Genomic DNA, 18,533 nt, shown 5'->3' on the forward strand with positions numbered 1-18,533 from the left:
ATCGGAGGAGGAGTTGGTACAGTGTTATTTGCTGCAGGCAGAAACAATCTCCTATAGATAATAGCTGTACTACTGCATGTGCACTTTGTTGTACTAGATGCTATATGTTCACAAGAACACTTGCTCTCTCTCTGTCTCTCTCTCTGTCTCTCCCTCTCTCTGTCTCTGTCTCTCTCTGTCTCTCTCTCTCGTCTCAGTTCCATGAGCACGGTGCGTATCTGGTGGACAGTCTGTGGGACGTGGCAGAGGTGGAGCTTAGGGACTGGGAGACCATGACATCCCTGCTGCTGCAGGAACCGGGCCAGGGACAAGGTAGGCAGGGCTCCATGACCGTCACTCACAAACCACCTGGGGAGTAGAACCAAACCATGACCGTCACAAACCACCTGGGGAGTAGAACCAAAATGTGACTACTGTTATGCACACCTTGAAACTGGAAAAGCCAAATGTGGTGGAACCCCAGAGAAACAGAGACAGAGGCCAGGAGAATATATAATGATTTATTATGGATGATATAAACAAAGAAATAGGCCCTACACTAACTAGTGGAAAAACAAACATAAGGTGTGATGCAGGCGATAGTTATGGGGTGTGTAATTATACTATGTGTGTGTGCGTGTATGAGGTCAGGGGTGTTGTATTATGTGCTGCGATACTACCCTAGTGAGCAAAGTCCGAGATCCTTTTCGGGCCAGGGAGAGTGATCCATGAGAGAGTAGTCCAGAGGGGAGTCCAGGGGTCGAGCCAGGGAGGGAAATCCAGAAGAGAGTAGTCAGAGGGGGTCCATACAGAAAGTTATGTCCAAGCGTTGGATCTCCGTCTGTAGCAGGGTTAAGTAGGCGGCTGTCCAGGTGGTGATTGGGACAGCTGGGCTGAAACGTAATAGCCCACACCTGCTGCAAACAGAGCCAGAGATCCGGCCCACTCAATCCGGCCGGGAGGGGGCGCCAGAACGAGGCTCACGGGGGCGTGTCAGATTAGGAGGCACAACAACTACTTGGTGAAATAGATTTCCCATATCATTCTGTCTCTCTCCCACCCTTCTCTCTCTCTAATAATAATAATAACTTTTATTTGTATAGCAAATTTCCTGCAAACGTTGCAGCTCAAAGTGCTTTAATCATTATATAATGATAATTGAATAATTTCGTTATTTAAAGGCAATTTTAAAAAGATAGGTTTTTAGTCTTGACTTGAAAATATTTGCTATCTCTCTCTCTCTACCTCTCTCTTTCTCTACCTCTCTCTTTCTTTCTCTCTCTATCTCCCTCTCTCTACCTCTCTCTTTCTCTACCTCTCTCTTTCTCTACCTCTCTCTCTACCTGTCGCTCTACCTCTCTCTCTACCTCTCTCTTTCTTTCTCTCCCTCTATCTCCCTCTCTCTACCTCTCTCTTTCTCTACCTCTCTCTCGCTCTACCTCTCTCTACCTCTCTCTTTCTCTCTCTGCCTCTCTATCTCTCTCTCTCCCTCTCTCTCTCTCCCTCCCTCTCTCCCTGTGTTAGGTCTGGAGGATGAGGAGGAGGTGGCTCTGATAGAGCTGATGATGTGTGCAGTCAGACAGGCATCTGAAGGACACCCACCTCCTGGGAGAGCTCAGGGCAAGAGGGTGAGAGAGGAGAACACTACTGTACTGTCTGAGGAGAGGAGGAGGACATGTGTGTGTGTGTGTGTGTTGCTTTTCATTCTGCTTGTGCACATCTTCATGCTTTCTTATATGTTTGTGTTAATGCAAGGAATGTTTTCTTGCTTTGTTTGCCTTTGAATGTTTGTCTGTGTGTGTGTGTGTGTGTGTGTGTGTGTGTGTGTGTGTGTGGGTGTGTGGGTGTGTGGGTGTGTGGGTGTGGGTGTGTGGGTGTGTGTGTGTGTGTGTGCCCTATATCCTGGGCAAGAAGGATAAGAAGACACAAGCTCAGGACAGAAGACGCATCTCCACTCACTTCATCCCCCAGCTGCCCCAGCTTCTGGCCAAGGTGGTGAACATTAACAATACATTATAGTGTCTATCAACTGTTAACTCTACATTTATTGTGAGTTCTATACACACACATACACACACACACACACACACACACACACACACACAGCGGCTGTGGCGCAGGAGGTAGAACCCGGTTCGAACCCCGGCTGGCCACATGTCGAGGTGTCCATGGGCAAGACACCGAACCCCCAATTGAACTCCCAATGAGCGGGGCCGGCGCCTTGCATGGTAGCTTGCCGCCATCGGTGTGTGAATGTGTGTGTGAATGTGAGGCCATTGTAAAGCGCTTTGGAATAAGGCGCTATATAAGTCAGTCCATTACACACACACACACACACACACACACACACACACACACACATACTATAATGTATTGTTAATGTTCACCACCTTGGCCAGAAGCTGCCCAGGATCTAGGGCACACACACACACACACACTCAGGAGGAAAAAGTCTGAGATCCAGCCCCTGCTCATCGACGGAGAGAGCATGGAGAGAGTCTCAACCCTCCGATTCCTGGGGATGCACATGCGGGATGACCTGACCTGGAAGGACAACACAAAAGGCTCCATCAAGAGGGCACAACAGCGGCTATACACCCTGAGAGTCCTCAGGAAGGAACACAGCAAGCAGGAGATACTGGTGACCTTCTACCGCGGTGCAGTGGAGAGCATCCTCACCTACGGCATCTGCAACTGGTTCTCCAGCTGCACAACAGCGGAGAGAAATGCGCTACAGAGAGTCGTGAGAACAGCACAGAAGATCACCGGCGCCCCCCTCCCCTCTCTGGAAGAGCTGTACAACACACGCTGTCTCAGGAACGCCTCCAAGATCTCCAGGGACCCGACCCACCCTGGGTACGAACACTTTACCAGGCTGCCCTCGAAAAGGCGGTTCAGGACCCTGGCCGCAAAGACAAACAGACTGAAGAACAGCTTCTACCACAGGGCCGTCCAGGCCCTGAACACAGCAAAGACCTAAGTTCTGGGCCCTGGACAGTCTGGACGGATTGTATGGCAGCTGCTGGACTGAAAAACAAACATGTACATTTCAAGCCTGCAAACTGTGACACTTTAAATAAATGTGAAACAATACTATTGTGCAATATGACAACCCTAGTCGTCTATCTGTACAGTATAGTACAGTGGATAGTGTACATAGCCTTTATTTATGTAAACCAGCTCCTTCCCTTCTTGTGATTTTTTTAAAACGTTTTTTTTTTTTTTTTTCCTAACACCAGGGGAGCCACCCCTCCTAAATTTCGTTGTTTGGTACCTGTACTGTAGCAATGACAATAAAGTCCATTCATTCATTCATTCATTCATACACATCAACGTCAGCGCTCATGGTTTGAACTTACTATTTGATTTCAATATGTTTCTCTTCCACCCCCATACACAGTACTCAGCAGACACAGAGAAGGTGTCCAGCCTCCTCAAGGCCCCTCTGTACTTTGACCTGGAGACCTACAGCAGTGCTGGCAGACTGGAGAAGGTAGGAGGGAGGAGGAGGGAGATGAGTAGGGGAGAGCGCTGCTTACACGCCCATAGCTATAATGTCATATTATTGCTCTCAGTACAAATATTGGAGAAAGAGGAAGGCAAAAGACTGAAATACTCCACTCCGTTCATCATATTCACCCTTCTTACCCCACCTTTTTTTCTCTTTGTCCTCCTTGTATTCATCCCTTTTTCGCCTGTTGTCAATCACATTACATTTCTGCTGCAGGTGCACACACACACACACACACACACACACACACACACACACACACACACACACACACACACCTTTATCCAAAGCGACTTACAACAAAAACATTTGTGTATGTAAGTGAAGTGAATCATCTATCCACCAGTCATGGCAGGAAAAGGTCATCTATGCTCAGGGCCAGGGGCCATTGGCAGTCGTAGTGCTAGAAGAATATATATATTAAATGTAAAATATATATATATATATATATTAACAGTAGAGAAACTGTACAGGGGGGGTAGAGGGACAGTTAAGATGTAGCCTGAAGAGATGGAGGTCTTCAGTCTACGGCGGAAGATAGGGAGTGACTCTGCAGTCCTGGTTCCACCAGCTTCACTCTCTCTTTTCCATCAGCGTTCACTCTCTCTCTCTCTCTCTGTCTCTCTCTCTCTCTGTCTCTCTCTCTCTCTCTCTCCCCCCCCCTCTCTCTGTCTCTCTCTCTCTCTGTCTCTCTCCCCCCCCTCTCTCTCTCTCTCTCTCTCTCTCTCTCTCTCTCTCTCTCTCTCTCTCTCTCTCTCTCTGTCAGTTTCTGGACCTGCTCCTGTCCCAGCTGTGTGGCATCGTGGAGAAGCACATGGACTCTGGGGTGTTGGAGGCGTGTGCCCGTGTGGCGTGTGCCCTGTGTGCAGAGAGCTACACCTTCTCCTCCCGCGCCGACCTGGCGATCAGACAGCTGCTGGACGGCCTGATGGAGCGCTTCAGCTCCCATCTCAGCGACCTGCTGCGGGTACACACACACACTCTTACACACACGAACGCATACACACGCACGCACTCACACACACACGCACACACACTCGCACGCAATCACGCATACACACGCACGCACTCTCACATTCGCACTCACACACACACACTCTCAAATTCGCACTCACACACACACACACACACACTCTCACATTCGCACTCACACACACACTCGCATTCGCTCTGACACACACTCACTCTCACACACACTCTCACACACTCACATGCTCTCACACACACACACACACTCTCTCATACTCACACACACACACACACACTCGCATTCGCTCTGACACACACTCACTCTCACACACACTCTCACACACTCACCCACACACACACTCACTCACACACACACACCCACACTCACACACACGCTTGACTTGAGTCTCATTCAGTTCATCTCTCTAGTCTTTAACTTGAGCTGATGAGGCTTGTGTGCGCCCCGGGTGTAGATGTGAGAGAGCCTTTGAGGTGTTGTGGGTAATGAGGTTTCCTGTCTCTGCCCAGGGCTTTGCTGAAGAAGATGATGTGTACAGTGCTGCGGTCGCCCTGAAGAGGATCGCTGCCTTCAGCGGGTAAGAGAGTGTCGACTAGTGTGTGAAATGAAATACTACTGATGAAATGCCCTTAACACATATATAGCGACTTACAATTACGAATTACAGGGACATTCCCCCTGGAGTAACTGAGGGCTAAGTGCCTTACCCAAGGGCACACTAGTAGTGGTGTGGCTTCAGGCGGGATTTGAACTCACAACCTTCCGATCACAAGTCCAACTCACTATCCACTAGACCACCACTACCCCTACACACTGTGTGTGTGTGTGTGTGTGTGTGTGTGTGTGTGTGTGTGTGTGTGTGTGTGTGTGTGTGTGTGTGTGTGTGTGTGTGTGTGTGTGTGTGTGTGTGTGTGTGTGTGTGTGTGTGTGTGTGTGTGTGTGTGTGTGTGTGTGTGTGTGTGTGTTGGCTGCCCTGATATGTGTGTTTCTGTTTTCAGTGCCAAGGACCTGACTGCGTTGAAGCTGTTTGAGCCCTGCTTTCAGTTGCTGAAGAGCGGCGTGGAGTCTGGAGACTTTGACAAGGAGGTGTGTGTGTGTGTGTGTGTGTTTCCTCGCATCTCTCCTGGCAGACACTGTATATAATACACACACACACACACAACTTTATTCTATCTGGTTTCAGCTGATGGTCCCAGCCCTGAAGTGTGCATATTTCCACCTGGTCTGGGAGAAAGTGAGGGTGTCCAACTCTACACCAACCAAGGTGTGTGTGTGTGTGTGTGTGTGTGTGTGTGTGTGTGTGTGTGTGTGTGTGTGTGTGTGTGATGATGTCCATAACTCGACGTGTATGTCCATCTGTGTGTGTGTGTGTGTGTGTGTGTGAGAAAGTGTGTGTGTCCATATCTGTGTGTGTGTGTGTGTGTGTGTGTGTGTGTGTGTGTGTGTGTGTGTGTGAGCGTGTGTCCATATCTGTGTGTGTATGTGTGAGTGACGTGTGTCCATATCTGTGTGTGTGTGTGTGTGTCCATATCTGTGTGTGTGTGTGTGTGTGTGTCTGTGTGTGTGTGTGTGTGAGCGTGTGTCCATATCTGTGTGTGTGTGTGTGTGTGTGTGTGTGTGTGTGAGAGTGACGTGTGTCCATATCTGTGTGTGCCTGACTACTCTGGCATTGCCTGTCTGCCGTATTTACCTATTTATTTAGTATTTACATACTGTAGTATTACCAAACTCTGTCCATCTAACCTATTAAGTTCAGTACTGAGTAAGGCAAGACACGTTCTGGACCATAAATCACTCCACACTCTCTACTGCTCACTGCTTTTACCATATTTAAATTATTGTGCGGAGGTTTGGGGCAACACTTATAAATGTAGACTACAATCACTATTAATATTGCAAAAAAGAGCCATAAGGTTAATTCATAATTTCGGTTATAGAGATCACACAAATTCATTATTCTTAAAATCAAAAACATTAAAATTCACGGATCTGGTCCACCTTCTAACAGCACAAATAATGTATAAAGCAAATAACAACCTACTCCCTAGGAATATTCAAAAATGTTTTTTTGATAGAGATGGGAGTTATAATTTGAGGGGGGAGTTAAATTTAAAACATATTTATGTACGTACAACGTTAAAAAGTTTTTGTATTTCTATATGTGGAGTGAAGCTGTGGAACGGATTGAGTGTGGAGCTAAAGCGGTGTCCAAGCATGACCCAGTTCAAAAAGCGGAATAAAAACATGGTTTTCACCAGGTACGAGGAGGAAGAAGGGCTTTGATAGTTGTTGTTTTCACAGATTATTTGTTTATTTACATGATCTGTTTTCTATTGTTGGTCAATATGTAAATATGTAAATAAATTTGATTTAATTTAAAAAGATATATATTATATTTATATTGAAGTCAACTGCTGATTATTAATTATTAATCTCTGTTTATTGGAGAAGGGGTAGGATTAAATAAGCTTATGCTTCTTCCTACTCCTTTTCGGACATGTGAAGTAAATAGTGTTTTTTGTTTTGTTTAGTTTTTTCTTGTTTTTGTTTTGTTTTGTTTTGTTTTTCTTGTTTTTGTTTTGTCTTTTGTTGTTATAACTATTTCTCTCTGCACATGTTCGAAATAAATGCTTTCATTCATTCATTCGTTCATTCATTAACACAGATGTAGCCACCCTGTACCTATAGTGGCGGTGGCTTAGTGGATAGCTAGTTGGACTGATGGTGATCTGAAGATCATGCGTCCAAACCCCACCTGGGAACACCGCCGCCGCCACCACTAGTGTGCCCTTGAGTAAGGCACTTAGTGATAAAATGATAAAAATGTAAATGTATTACATGGTGCTACTGTATTCACACACCAAAGTGCCCATATTTCACCACGGCACTGCCTGCCTGCCTGCCTGCTTAAGCCTCTCACCAGCTGTGAGGACAGCATGCAATTAACACAGCAATCTGTTCAAGAGCATCTGAGGCCACAGCGCCGCGGTCAGGCTTCTACAGTACACACACACACACACACAGATTTGGACACATACTCACACAGATATGGACACACATCGCTCACACATACTCACACAGATATGGACACACACACACACACACAGATGGACATACACACAGATATGGACACACGCTCACACATGCTCACACATACTCACACAGATATGGACACACGTCGCTCACACATACTCACACAGATTTGGACACACGCTCACACACACACACACACAGATATGGACACACGCTCACACATACACACGCTCACACACACACACACACACACACAGATATGGACACACGCTCACACACACACACACACACACACAGATATGGACACACGTCACTCACACATACACACACACAGATATGGACACACACACAGATGGACATACACATCGAGTTATGGACATCATCACACACACACACACACACACACATGCAGTCAGTTATGATGATGAGGCAAACTGACATGGCTGTTTAGCCAACATCGCAGAGCTCCAACATAAACAGACACAAATCCCCCCCTCCTTAATACTATGTTTAGTCATTCAGAAACCTGCCACTCTCGTGTCTCATTCTGTCGCTCTCTTCCCCCCTCTCTCCCCCCTCTCTCCCCCCCTCTCTTCCCCCCTCTCTCCCCCCTCTCTTCCCCCCTCTCTTCCCCCTCTCTCTTCCCTCTCTCCCCCCTCTCTCCCCCCTCTCTTCCCCCCTCTCTTCCCCCCTCTCTTCCCCCTCTCTCCCCCCTCTCTTCCCCCCTCTCTTCCCCCTCTCTCTTCCCTCTCTCCCCCCTCTATTCCCCCTCTCTTCCCCCCCTCTCTTTCCCCCTCTCTTCCTCACACCCACACACTCCTAGGTGGAGCTCAAGCGTCTAAAGAAGGAATTCCACTCGTTCTGTGTGGTGTGTCAGAGCTGTCTGTCAGTGGGCCAGGCTGAGATCAGAGACCAGGTGAGATCAGAGACCAGGTGAGGTCAGAGACCAGGTGAGAGCAGGGGGGGGGGGGACAATCTGACAAGGATGACAACGACGGGCTGTTTTTGTAAGGCTGCTCCAAACTAGTTGGTAGAGCTGTCTGGTATGGTAGCAGTCGTCACCCAGTGTGGGTGTGTGGGGGGATGATGTGTGGAACTCGACTGTGTGTGCGCATGCGCGGGGGTAGTGGTGGTCTAGTGGATAGTGAGTTGGACTGGTGATCGGAAGGTTGTGAGTTCAAATCCTGCCTGAAACACTAGTGGGCTCTTGAGTAAGGCACCATTCTCAGCCCATAGTGACTCCAGGGGGAATGTCCCTGTAATTGTAATTGTAAGTCGCTTTGGATTAGAAGCGTCTGCTAAATTATTAATTCCTATCATCTCCCCAGGCGTTTGTGCTGCTGTGTGACCTGTTGCTGCTGCTGGGTGTGGGGGCGATGAGGTCTCAGCCCGCCCTGCGCACGCTGGCCTACCCCCCCTCCGACTCCCTCCGCTCTGAGATGGCCGCCTTCCTCCTGGACTATGTCTTCACTGAGCCTGAGGATGACGAGCTGCTTGGTAGGGAACATTACCTTACGTTACCAACATTCTCTCTCTCTCTCTCACCCATCCTTCCTGTCAATCTCTACTGACTCTATTGCAGTAAAAATAAAAATATGAGTGGGACTCGTAAAAAAAAAATGTATATTATATACCGGTGTATATGTTACGGTATTGGTGGGAATACGGTTTATGTCGGCATTTCCCGGGGACATGGCAGCATAAAACGTTGACTTGGTACATGCTGGCATGTCTAACCCTAACCCTAGCACCCGAGCACCTAACCCTAGCACCTAACCCTAACCCTAGTTTTCCCACATGTACCGTATTCCCACATGTAGTGAAGTGAAGTGAAACTTTATTTATATAGCGCCTTTCGTACACGGATGCAACTCAAAGCGCATTATATATATATATACATCTCACATCTCATTCCTCTTCTCTCTCTCTCTCTCTCTCTCTCTCTCTCTCTGGATAATGTCTTCTTTTGGCTCCTCTCTCCCTCAGATTTTTCAGAAGAGGAAGAAGCGGAGGAGTTGAACATATGTCGCCTCCAGCGGAGGAGAAACCAGGAGTTGAACATATGTCGCCTCCAGCGGAGGAGAAACCAGTTGTCTGGCTTCTGTAAACTGGTCTTCTATGGAGTCCTGGACCTCAACACTGCCACAGACATTTTCAAATACTACAGCAAGGTGGAGAAGAGAGGGAGGGAGGGAGGGAGGGAGGAGAGGATGAGGGCAGAAGGGTGGAGAGGGTAGGGCCTGAGGGAGGAGGGGATGAGGCCCGAGGGGAGAGAGAAATGGGTCAGAGGGAACGATAGAGGAGAAGATGATGGGAGGGAGGCAGAGAGGGGGATGAAGTAGGGGAGAGAGGAAGGAGAAATGGGAAGAGAGTAAGAGGATGGAAGAGAGGATGATTAGAGGGAAGGAAGATGGAGAACTGGAGGAGAGAGAGGAGGAAGAGATCACCAAAAAAGGTAGCACTGGAAGGAAGAAGTGTGTGAGAAGGTGGAGGAGGGGTGAGAAGTTGTTCTTAGTATCAGTGAGGGGGCGGAATGAGTCAGAGGAGAGAGAGAGAGAGAGAGTGGGTGAGAAACGGATGGAAAGTTGAGAAAAGGATTGATTAAACACAGTGGTCAGAAGAATGAGAGGAGGATGACGACTCATTCTGTCATGTCTCTCTCCAGTTCTACAAAGACAACGGTGACATCATCAAGGAAACCTTGAGCAAAACCAGGCTCATCTGCCCCACGGAGAGCGCCAGCACTGTCTGTCTGAGTCTGCAGCAGGTGTGTGTGTGTGCGTGCGCGTGTGTGTGTGTGCGCGTGTGCGTGTGTGTGCGCGCGTGTTTAAATAAACAATACCTCTGTATTACTGTGTGTAAGTGATGAGGGGTGGACTACTAATAGGGTGTGTGTGGTGTGTGGTGTGTGGTGTGTGGTGTGTGTGTGTGTGTGTGTGTGTGTGTGTGTGTGTTTCCTCAGCTGCTTGCTGCGCTGGCTCCAGAGGAGCGTGGTAGTGAGGAGTTGGGAGAGATCAGAGAGCTGGCCAAGAGACTGGCTATGAGCTTCGGCGTTGACCTGCTTCGTGTCCGCAAGCCACTGATTACCCTGCATATGTCAGTAACACACACACACTCACACCTTCGTCTCTCTCTCTCTGTCTCTATCTGTCTCTGTCTCTCTCTCTCTTTGTGTCTCTATCTCTCTCTCTGTCCCTGTCTGTCGCTTTCTCTCTGTCTCTCTCTCTCTGTCTGTCTCTTTCTCTCTCTCTCTCTGCATCTTTCTCTCTCTGCCTCTTTCTCTCGCTCTCTCTCTCTTTCTCTCTGCCTCTCTCTCTCTCTCTTTGTGTCTATCTCTCTCTCCGTCCCTGTCTGTCGCTTTCTCTCTGTCTCTCTCTCTCTCTGTCTGTCTCTTTCTCTCTCTCTCTGCATCTTTCTCTCTGCCTCTTTCTCTCGCTCTCTCTCTCTGCCTCTCTCTCTCTCTTTGCCTCTTTCTCTGTCTCTCTCTCTCTGTCTATTTCTCTCTCTGTGTCTGTCTTTCTATCTCTCTCTTTCTCTGTATCTTTCTCTCTGCATCTTTCTCTCTCTGCCTCTTTCTCTCTCTCTCTCTCTCTCTCTCTTTCTCTGTCTCTCTCTCTCTTTCTCTCTGCCTCTCTCTCTCTCTCTTTGCCTCTTTCTCTGTCTCTCTCTCTTTCTCTCTCTCTCTATTTCTAACCTATGCAACATGGTGCAGTTTGTGCCACGTCTGTGTAGAACCATGTTTGGGTTGTTGATGTGTTCTCAGGAGCGGTATCCGGTTTGCGCTGCGCGACGCGGTGAAGGGGGAGGAGCCTCCGAACCTGCCCTTCCTGGAGATCCTCAGCGAGTTCAGCTTCAAACTCCTCCGTCAGGACCGCATTCAAGTGTGAGTCTTAACACACACATACACACACACACACACACACACACCACACACACACACACACACACACACACACACAAACACCACACACAAACACACACACGCCACACACACACACACACACACACACACACACACCACTCACACATACACCACACACAACACACATACACCACACACACACACACACACCGGCAAACATGAACACACGTCTTCATCCACACAAGCATCTATACATATGACTTGACATATGACATATATGATAGTGTGTTTGTGCACACAGACACTCACACAAATATTCAAATAACCACCCAATCAATCATCCCCCCTTTGCCCTCACTTGCAATAACTTCCACACCGGAACTCACACAAGATGTAGTAAGTACACGTGACATTAATATGATATATAAATACTTGTAGGTTGTTCTTACTCTTTTTCCTCCATCCATCCATCCATCCATTCGTCCCTCCCTCTCTCTATCCTCTCCAGGTCACGTTTCCTGAGAGCTGAGCTTCCCTCTGCTGCCCCCTCCTGGCCGTCCCTGAGTATGTACCAGCGTTCTCTGGGCCCTGCTAAGTCCAGAGGAGAGGAGGAAAAGGAGAGCCCAGCACCGTCCCCCCGTAGCACCCCTGCATCCACGCACAGGAGGACCACACCCCGGGGTGGGTAACACACACACACACACACACACACACACACTCATACTCACACAGACATTTACACACACACACACACACACACACACTCACACACACACACACACACACACACACACACACACACACACACACACTCACTCGTACTCGTACTCACACTCACACTCACACACACACACACACACTCATACTCACACAGACATTTACACACACACACACACACACACACACACACACACACACTCACTTGTACTCACACTCACATTCACACTCACACACACACACACACACACACACACACACACACACACTCACTTACACTCATACACACACACTTTTAAATGTTTTGGTTTGTTCCAAAAACTTGACAAAAAAGAAAATGACATTCCATAAACATATATACAGTCTCCGTAATATCACAGAAGTACATACTATTTGGGAAAAGTGTGTAGGCCAGGGTTTGTTTAAATGAGAGAGGGGCCTGATTAATTAAGGCTGGGGAGGTGGCTGCTAAGGATTTAGGAGGTTTAACCTTTTGACCTCTCTCTCTCTCTCCAGGCTCAGCAGCGTCCAGTGCAAGCGGACGAGGGGTGTGGCAGGACAGCGGCAGCATCCACTCCCTGCCGACCCCCACCCTGACCTCCACCGTGGAGAGAAGGGCGCCCAAGCCTGTCGCGCGAACACCCAGCAAAGCCGCGCGAACACCCAGCAAAGCCGCGCGAACACCCAGCAAAGCCGCAGGCCTGTCCTCCGACCTTGAGCCCGAGCCTGATGATGATGATGATGATGATGATGACGACTTCTCACAGGGGTAATTTCTGAAGTGTGCGCTTGGAGCACCCTGCATGGATTTAAAAAGCCCACCTGTTTACACCAATCATCTGCTTAAGTCCATGTGAGGACAAATGTGTTACACTTCAGGGGGGGAAAAATATCCTTGTGAGTGGCCTGAGGTGATCCAGTGGTCTAGCGGTCTCCACGGTCTATAGTGCGCACATAATGCCCCATGTCGGCATGGGTTTGAATCCGGCCCCATGCCCTGCTGACATGGCCTCTCTCCCTTCTTCTCCTCCTTACTTTCCCGTCTGTCTTCACTGTATCTGTCCAATAAAATAAAATATGAGTGGGACTATAATAATATAATAATGTAAAAATCCCTATGAGAAGTCATCAGTAGGGGCGCTTAGGTGGCGTAGTGGATTAAGCGCTGACCATGTACCGCAGGGCTCCCGGTTCGATTCCAGCCGCGGACATATCCTGCATGTCATCCCTTCTCTCTCTCTCTCTCTCACCCATCCTTCCTGTCATAATCTATACTATATCTGTCATTAAAAAGAAAAATATGAGTGGGACTGCCCCACTCAGAAAAAATAACAAAAAAACCAAAAAAAAGAAGCCATCATTGCTCTGGGGCTCTCCCCAGGTGTAGATGATGAAAGGGGCTAGAGGGTGGTTGACCAATGACGTTGTGACGCTGTGTGTTCTCCAGGTCACTGCAGCGCATTGGCAGAATGGAGCTCAGCAGGGGGCGCCAGGCCTCCACTGTCCAACCCAGCCCCGTTGAGTGTGACCTGGACTCGCATCTTACACTGTAAGTGTGTGTGTGTGTGTGTGTGTGTGTGTGTGTGTGTGCTAATAGACTCTGTTGAGAGAAAATGGTGTGTGTGAGAGAAAGAGAAAGAAAGAAAGAAGCCAGAACAAAAACAGTAATAGACTATGTTGAGAGAAACACAAACACATTGTGTGTGTGTGTGTGTGTGTGTGTGTGACAAAGAAGCCAGTAGAGCACGGCTTCTCCTGGTACAGTACAAGTGCTTGAGGTTTGAACGACCCTTATGTTATGTCTCCCAGGCTGTCCCTGATTGAGGAAGATGAGGATGAGGTAGAGGAAGAGCCTGAGATCGATTACTTTGAGAGCGATGACTCTGACAGAGAGACCTCCATCACACTGGTAACGCACCAGCCCACTCAGATCCAACCATGGACTTCAACAAGACAAATAACAACATCTATTCATACTAGTTAAACAAAAAAAGGAAAGAGGGCGTATTTGGTGCTCTGACCCCAAAACGTCTACACCCCACTATCTACTCCTGTGGTCTCTCACCTTTCATGTTCTTTCCCTCTTTTTCTCCTCAGCCATCCACCCGTCGATCCACCACCAGTTACCTAGAGGGGCTGTTTGAGTAAGAGAGTGGACGGCAGTACTATTTGAAGGAGAACACAGTTCTGTGATAACTCCTATCAGTTGAAGGGTTTAATGATGCACTTGACTTTTTGTTGTTGTTGTTGTTGTTGTTGTTTTTGTGTTTTTAATGTTAAATCAAATACATGTCTCTGTTCTTGGGATGAAACATTCTCTCAGGAGATTTTCCTTGTTTATGATTGTATTTCCTTACTATTTCAGATTTATTAAACCATTACACCTTTCGGAGCATATTGACAGTGGTGGTGTCTTGAAAATGTGTTTGATGAAGGTCCAGGGGCCCATTCCACTAAGGTCGATTATCTTCTAAGCCTCGATAAAGTTCTAATCGGCGATAATGTTAGCTTGCGTTCGGTTCCATCAATGTGGCTCAAATAATTCGCTGCTTGGTTGAGCTCCTTCTGAGTCAGATATAATTAGCCTGGTCGCGACACTGGCTATAGTAATACGTGCGTCAAAAAAGGCTCACAGGCGGAAACTAAACCCCGAACGACAGTTCCTCATGTGTCTTTTAGGAAATATTAGTTCCCACTTCACACGAGATAGATAGATTAGATAGTTTGACTGTGTGATAGATAGATAATTTGATATTTTGAAAGTGTGATCGATCGATAGATAGTTTGATTGTGTGATAGATAACTTGATATTTTGAAAGTGTGATAGATAGATCGATAGATCAATAAAGAAAAGAGTGTAAAAAAAAAAAGGAAATTGTTTCAACTTGCATTGCTATCATCACAGCGGTCCGGTTGGCGCAGTGGTTAAGGCAGCCAGCTAGAGTTCCAAAGGTTGCGTGATCGAGACTTGAATAAGTGATTTATTTATTTATTTTTACATTTACCCGAAGATTTCATGCAAAGGCTTCAAACACCATTGTAATCGTGTCAGTTCTTGTAAATTAGCCTGCACCATAATTTTATAGCCTACATAGTTTTTTAGATGAGATTTTAGATTAGATTCAGACAACGAAATGCAGTAAAAAGTGCGTCTGAAGAGGGATTTGAACCACCGATATAAAATGACGAATAAATCCTATGGCAGCGGTCGATACCACTAGGCCATCGTGGCGATATGACAGTTTGTAGCCTGCTGCTGAAATCACCACATAGTAAATATTCATTTATTGAAATATGAACATATAACAATAACTGGGGCTAGTATGACCTACGCATTTAACCGGTCAGCAATTTCTTGCCAAACCATTTCCCTCGCCTTGTTAATTGCGGCAGTATTGCACTATTTTACATCTTATTTTTCCGTCTTCATAAAAATCAATAATTCGGAATGCTGCGCAAATGTAGGACCCCTGCAGAGTGGAGTATCTTCATTTCGACAGATCGACTCTTCGGGGCTCTTTATGTCTGCGTGCACGCGCCCATATCGAGGATTTGTAAGCCGGTGTTCTGTGAACACTCATCACACAAGCCTGATCCTCGTTCGAGGAATCACCTGAGGCTTGAATTCCAATCTCGAGTTGCCTGATCGCCTGATTTCTTTCAATCGCCGATATACTAAGCCACCTTTAGTGGAATGGCCCCCTGGCGACCCAGGGCAGAGAGATTAACACGCGGGTCTTCCTTTGTTGGGCAACAGAGCAAAAGTCTCATCTGGATGAGTCACTATGAAGATCTGTACCTTTAAAACACACATGGGCGTACATTGTTGCTTTTGATTAACTAATGGGTGCGTCCAGGCTAATATATATATATATATATACACTACAGTACAATCATTAGGTTCATGTAAATGTTTACCAAGCTCCTGGCTCCAGTGTCCATTTTTAGGAAAAAATAACCCCCACTAAAAAAAAAAGGCACGAACCGTAACTAGTGCACCAGTGTCTGGATTTGACTCGTAAAACGAAAGCAGTACTTAAGCCCAACAAATAGATTAACAAGACATAGGTCCTGGGAGCAGCAGTTGAAGTTAAAGCTGCTGCTGACGTGTGGGAACATCTGCCTCAGCCTTTTGAAGTCGCAGTCAGAGTACTTGATGCACTGACGATATGTGTCTCCCCCTGCAGTCATAAAAACAGAAGAGTCATCACTATGTCACTGAATAAGAACTGTATACACTGGCTATCGACAGTCTACACTCAAGTGGCACTGCAATTTCAAAATGTTCGCCTTTTGCTGTGTCAGAGCCACTGAACCAGGATTTTTTTTCTCACTGATCTGCCCAGATGGACTGAATTCAACTTGTTAAGTGAGTTATTAAACAACGTTTTGCATTTGAGCTAATTTTAGGAGAGTGTGTAGACTTTTGCAAACAGATCTTAAATTTGTCCAGTAGACAAGTGAGAAAATTCCAGATTTAATGTATTAAGATTCCAGGCTCTTGGAAGAACAAAAGGTGACCAAAGAGTGAGCATTTTTGAAAGGGTGTGTACACTTTCTTTAGGCACTGTAGGTGAAACCATTGATTGTCGTCAAGTCGATTAGCTAGTTCAGAGATAAGGCGAAATTCTGTAATTTAATTTAGGTTAGATATTCTACTGGAACTTCACCTCTTTCTGTCAGCGTCAGGCAGGCATCCTCACAACTGTCCTGTGTTTTTGAGCAGCTCTCTGTGTTATCATTGCACTTAAAGCAACGGATAGCAGAGCCTGTGAATACAAGGAGAAACTCTGCGGATTAAATCAATGATGATCATGAGCAGTCACTAGAGAAGAGACTAGTTTTGTTCTCTCTCTCCCCCTCTGAAAAACCCCCAACAGTTTATGTTAGCCTAAGCACCGAACAAGAATGTCACTTACCCAGTCCAAATATCGCACAACAGAACACCACGCATATCCCCAGTGAGGTTTTCATTTTGATTGCTCCCTGTCAGGTCTGAAATGTGTGAAAAGGGTTGAGTCAGAGTCACACACTGATTCAAGACTGATCTGGCTAACTACTCAGGACTAAACTAAAAACAAGAGGGGATAGAGCCTTTTCAAAAGCAGCCCCTAGGCTCTGGAATAGTCTCCCCTGCCTCCACATCAGATCCGCCCAGAGCATTGATCTCTTCTCCCTGGCCTTTGACCTGAGGTGAGCCTGCCTTCTTGACACTGCACTTTTATTTGTATTGCACCTTGTTTTTAGTGCATTCTATTTCAATTTCATTCAATCTATTTTATCTTGTTTTTCTCTTTATCTTTTTATCTGTTAAGCACTTTGGGCGGCTGTTTGTCGTTGTAAATTTGTGCTAGGCCTATATAAATAAACGTTACTTACGTTACTACTTACTCACCTATTAGTCCAGTACAAAAGCTTGAACATCGTGTATATTGATTTGTGCTAAATAAAGCCTGATATAGTGCTGATTTAGCCAGACGTCATGGGAGCAATATGATACAGCTCAAACCCCATGGACTTTGAAAGGTCATTGACTTGGACAATGGTATATTTAAAATGGTACTGCTCTTAAACCATATAAGCTAGAAAGGCCAAATAACCTTTAATATGCTCAGGATAGGGTAACTTAATTTGCTTGAAAGCAGCTTTTTTTCTGTCATTTGTACGTTTTATGCTATACATATTTGAACTTATAATGTATGATTTTACATGGGTTTCATTCAGACCTTACTTTGCATTACAGATTATTGGATGGATACAGAGTCTTGACAACATTTATAACTTTTAAGTTATACGCATTTAAAGTTTGACATTTAGGCTACCTCTTGGAAGCCTAATTTTCTAAATGTATATTTTAATGTTATTTGATGAATCTATATATTTGTATATATTAATATATATATTTACTATCAAATTAGCTTGCTCGATAGAGATTTTTTGGTAAAAACAACGCATCAGATTTTCACTCACCAGCTGGAAAAACAAGCAGTAGGATTGAGATATGAACCAGGGGGGTATTCCATCAATGTCGCTAAAGGAAAATCCTGGCTTATTTTTGATAACTTCTCGCGAGACTTATCAGAATATGCCTGGATATTTTTAGGAACTCTCGCGAGACTTGTCAGACTAAACCTGGATTTTTATTTAGCGATGTTGATGGAATACACTGTCAGAGCTGTCAACCAGGCAGGACACTCCCTCTACACGCCTTTCCCTCGGGCACTCTGTTGTTATGCCAAGACCGTAATCACCAAGTCAACTCACGTTTAGCTGCGAGAAATCAATTTTGCATTCCTGGGCTCCGTTCGTAAAATCGCTCTGCGAGCGACGGAGCGCACACTGGTTTCAACGTAACAAAATATGATTGGCCAAGAGGCATTCCATGAGTGCTGATCAGATTTCCAGAGCGTCTTTACGAACGCAGCCCTGACAGGCTGACAACT

General features: G+C 46.4%; 1 protein-coding gene and 1 long non-coding RNA gene across 3 annotated transcripts in view; one reads left to right on the top strand and one right to left on the bottom strand.

Moving 5' to 3' along the window:
* Positions 1–14,238, top strand: part of LOC308163909 (cohesin subunit SA-1-like) — a gene marked incomplete at both ends in the record, with an annotated part of 24,927 nt that extends 10,689 nt beyond the window's left edge. The window contains 19 exon segments of the mRNA XM_080538083.1: positions 198–312; positions 1,504–1,628; positions 1,891–1,971; positions 3,380–3,472; positions 4,257–4,457; positions 4,988–5,055; positions 5,477–5,564; positions 5,662–5,742; positions 8,335–8,427; positions 8,840–9,008; positions 9,498–9,682; positions 10,177–10,278; positions 10,474–10,607; positions 11,275–11,394; positions 11,882–12,054; positions 12,607–12,859; positions 13,538–13,639; positions 13,900–13,999; positions 14,188–14,238. Of these exon segments, the coding sequence (XP_080394209.1) occupies positions 198–312; positions 1,504–1,628; positions 1,891–1,971; positions 3,380–3,472; positions 4,257–4,457; positions 4,988–5,055; positions 5,477–5,564; positions 5,662–5,742; positions 8,335–8,427; positions 8,840–9,008; positions 9,498–9,682; positions 10,177–10,278; positions 10,474–10,607; positions 11,275–11,394; positions 11,882–12,054; positions 12,607–12,859; positions 13,538–13,639; positions 13,900–13,999; positions 14,188–14,238 (2,334 nt within the window).
* A 1,918-nt stretch (positions 14,239–16,156) lies between these two features.
* LOC308163360 lies at positions 16,157–18,090 on the bottom strand. 2 transcript variants are annotated; one of them, XR_013937609.1, is made up of 4 exons: positions 18,061–18,090; positions 17,010–17,085; positions 16,761–16,859; positions 16,157–16,271 (listed from the first exon to the last, which is right to left on the bottom strand). It is a non-coding gene; the product is annotated as an uncharacterized lncRNA (long non-coding RNA). The 2 variants fall into 2 exon arrangements; XR_013937610.1 differs by having other exon boundaries at positions 16,205–16,859.
* Positions 18,091–18,533: the final 443 nt, after the last annotated feature.

Source organism: Nansenia antarctica (assembly GCF_963989245.1).
Source record: "Nansenia antarctica genome assembly, chromosome: 8".
NCBI lineage: Eukaryota > Metazoa > Chordata > Actinopteri > Argentiniformes > Microstomatidae > Nansenia > Nansenia antarctica.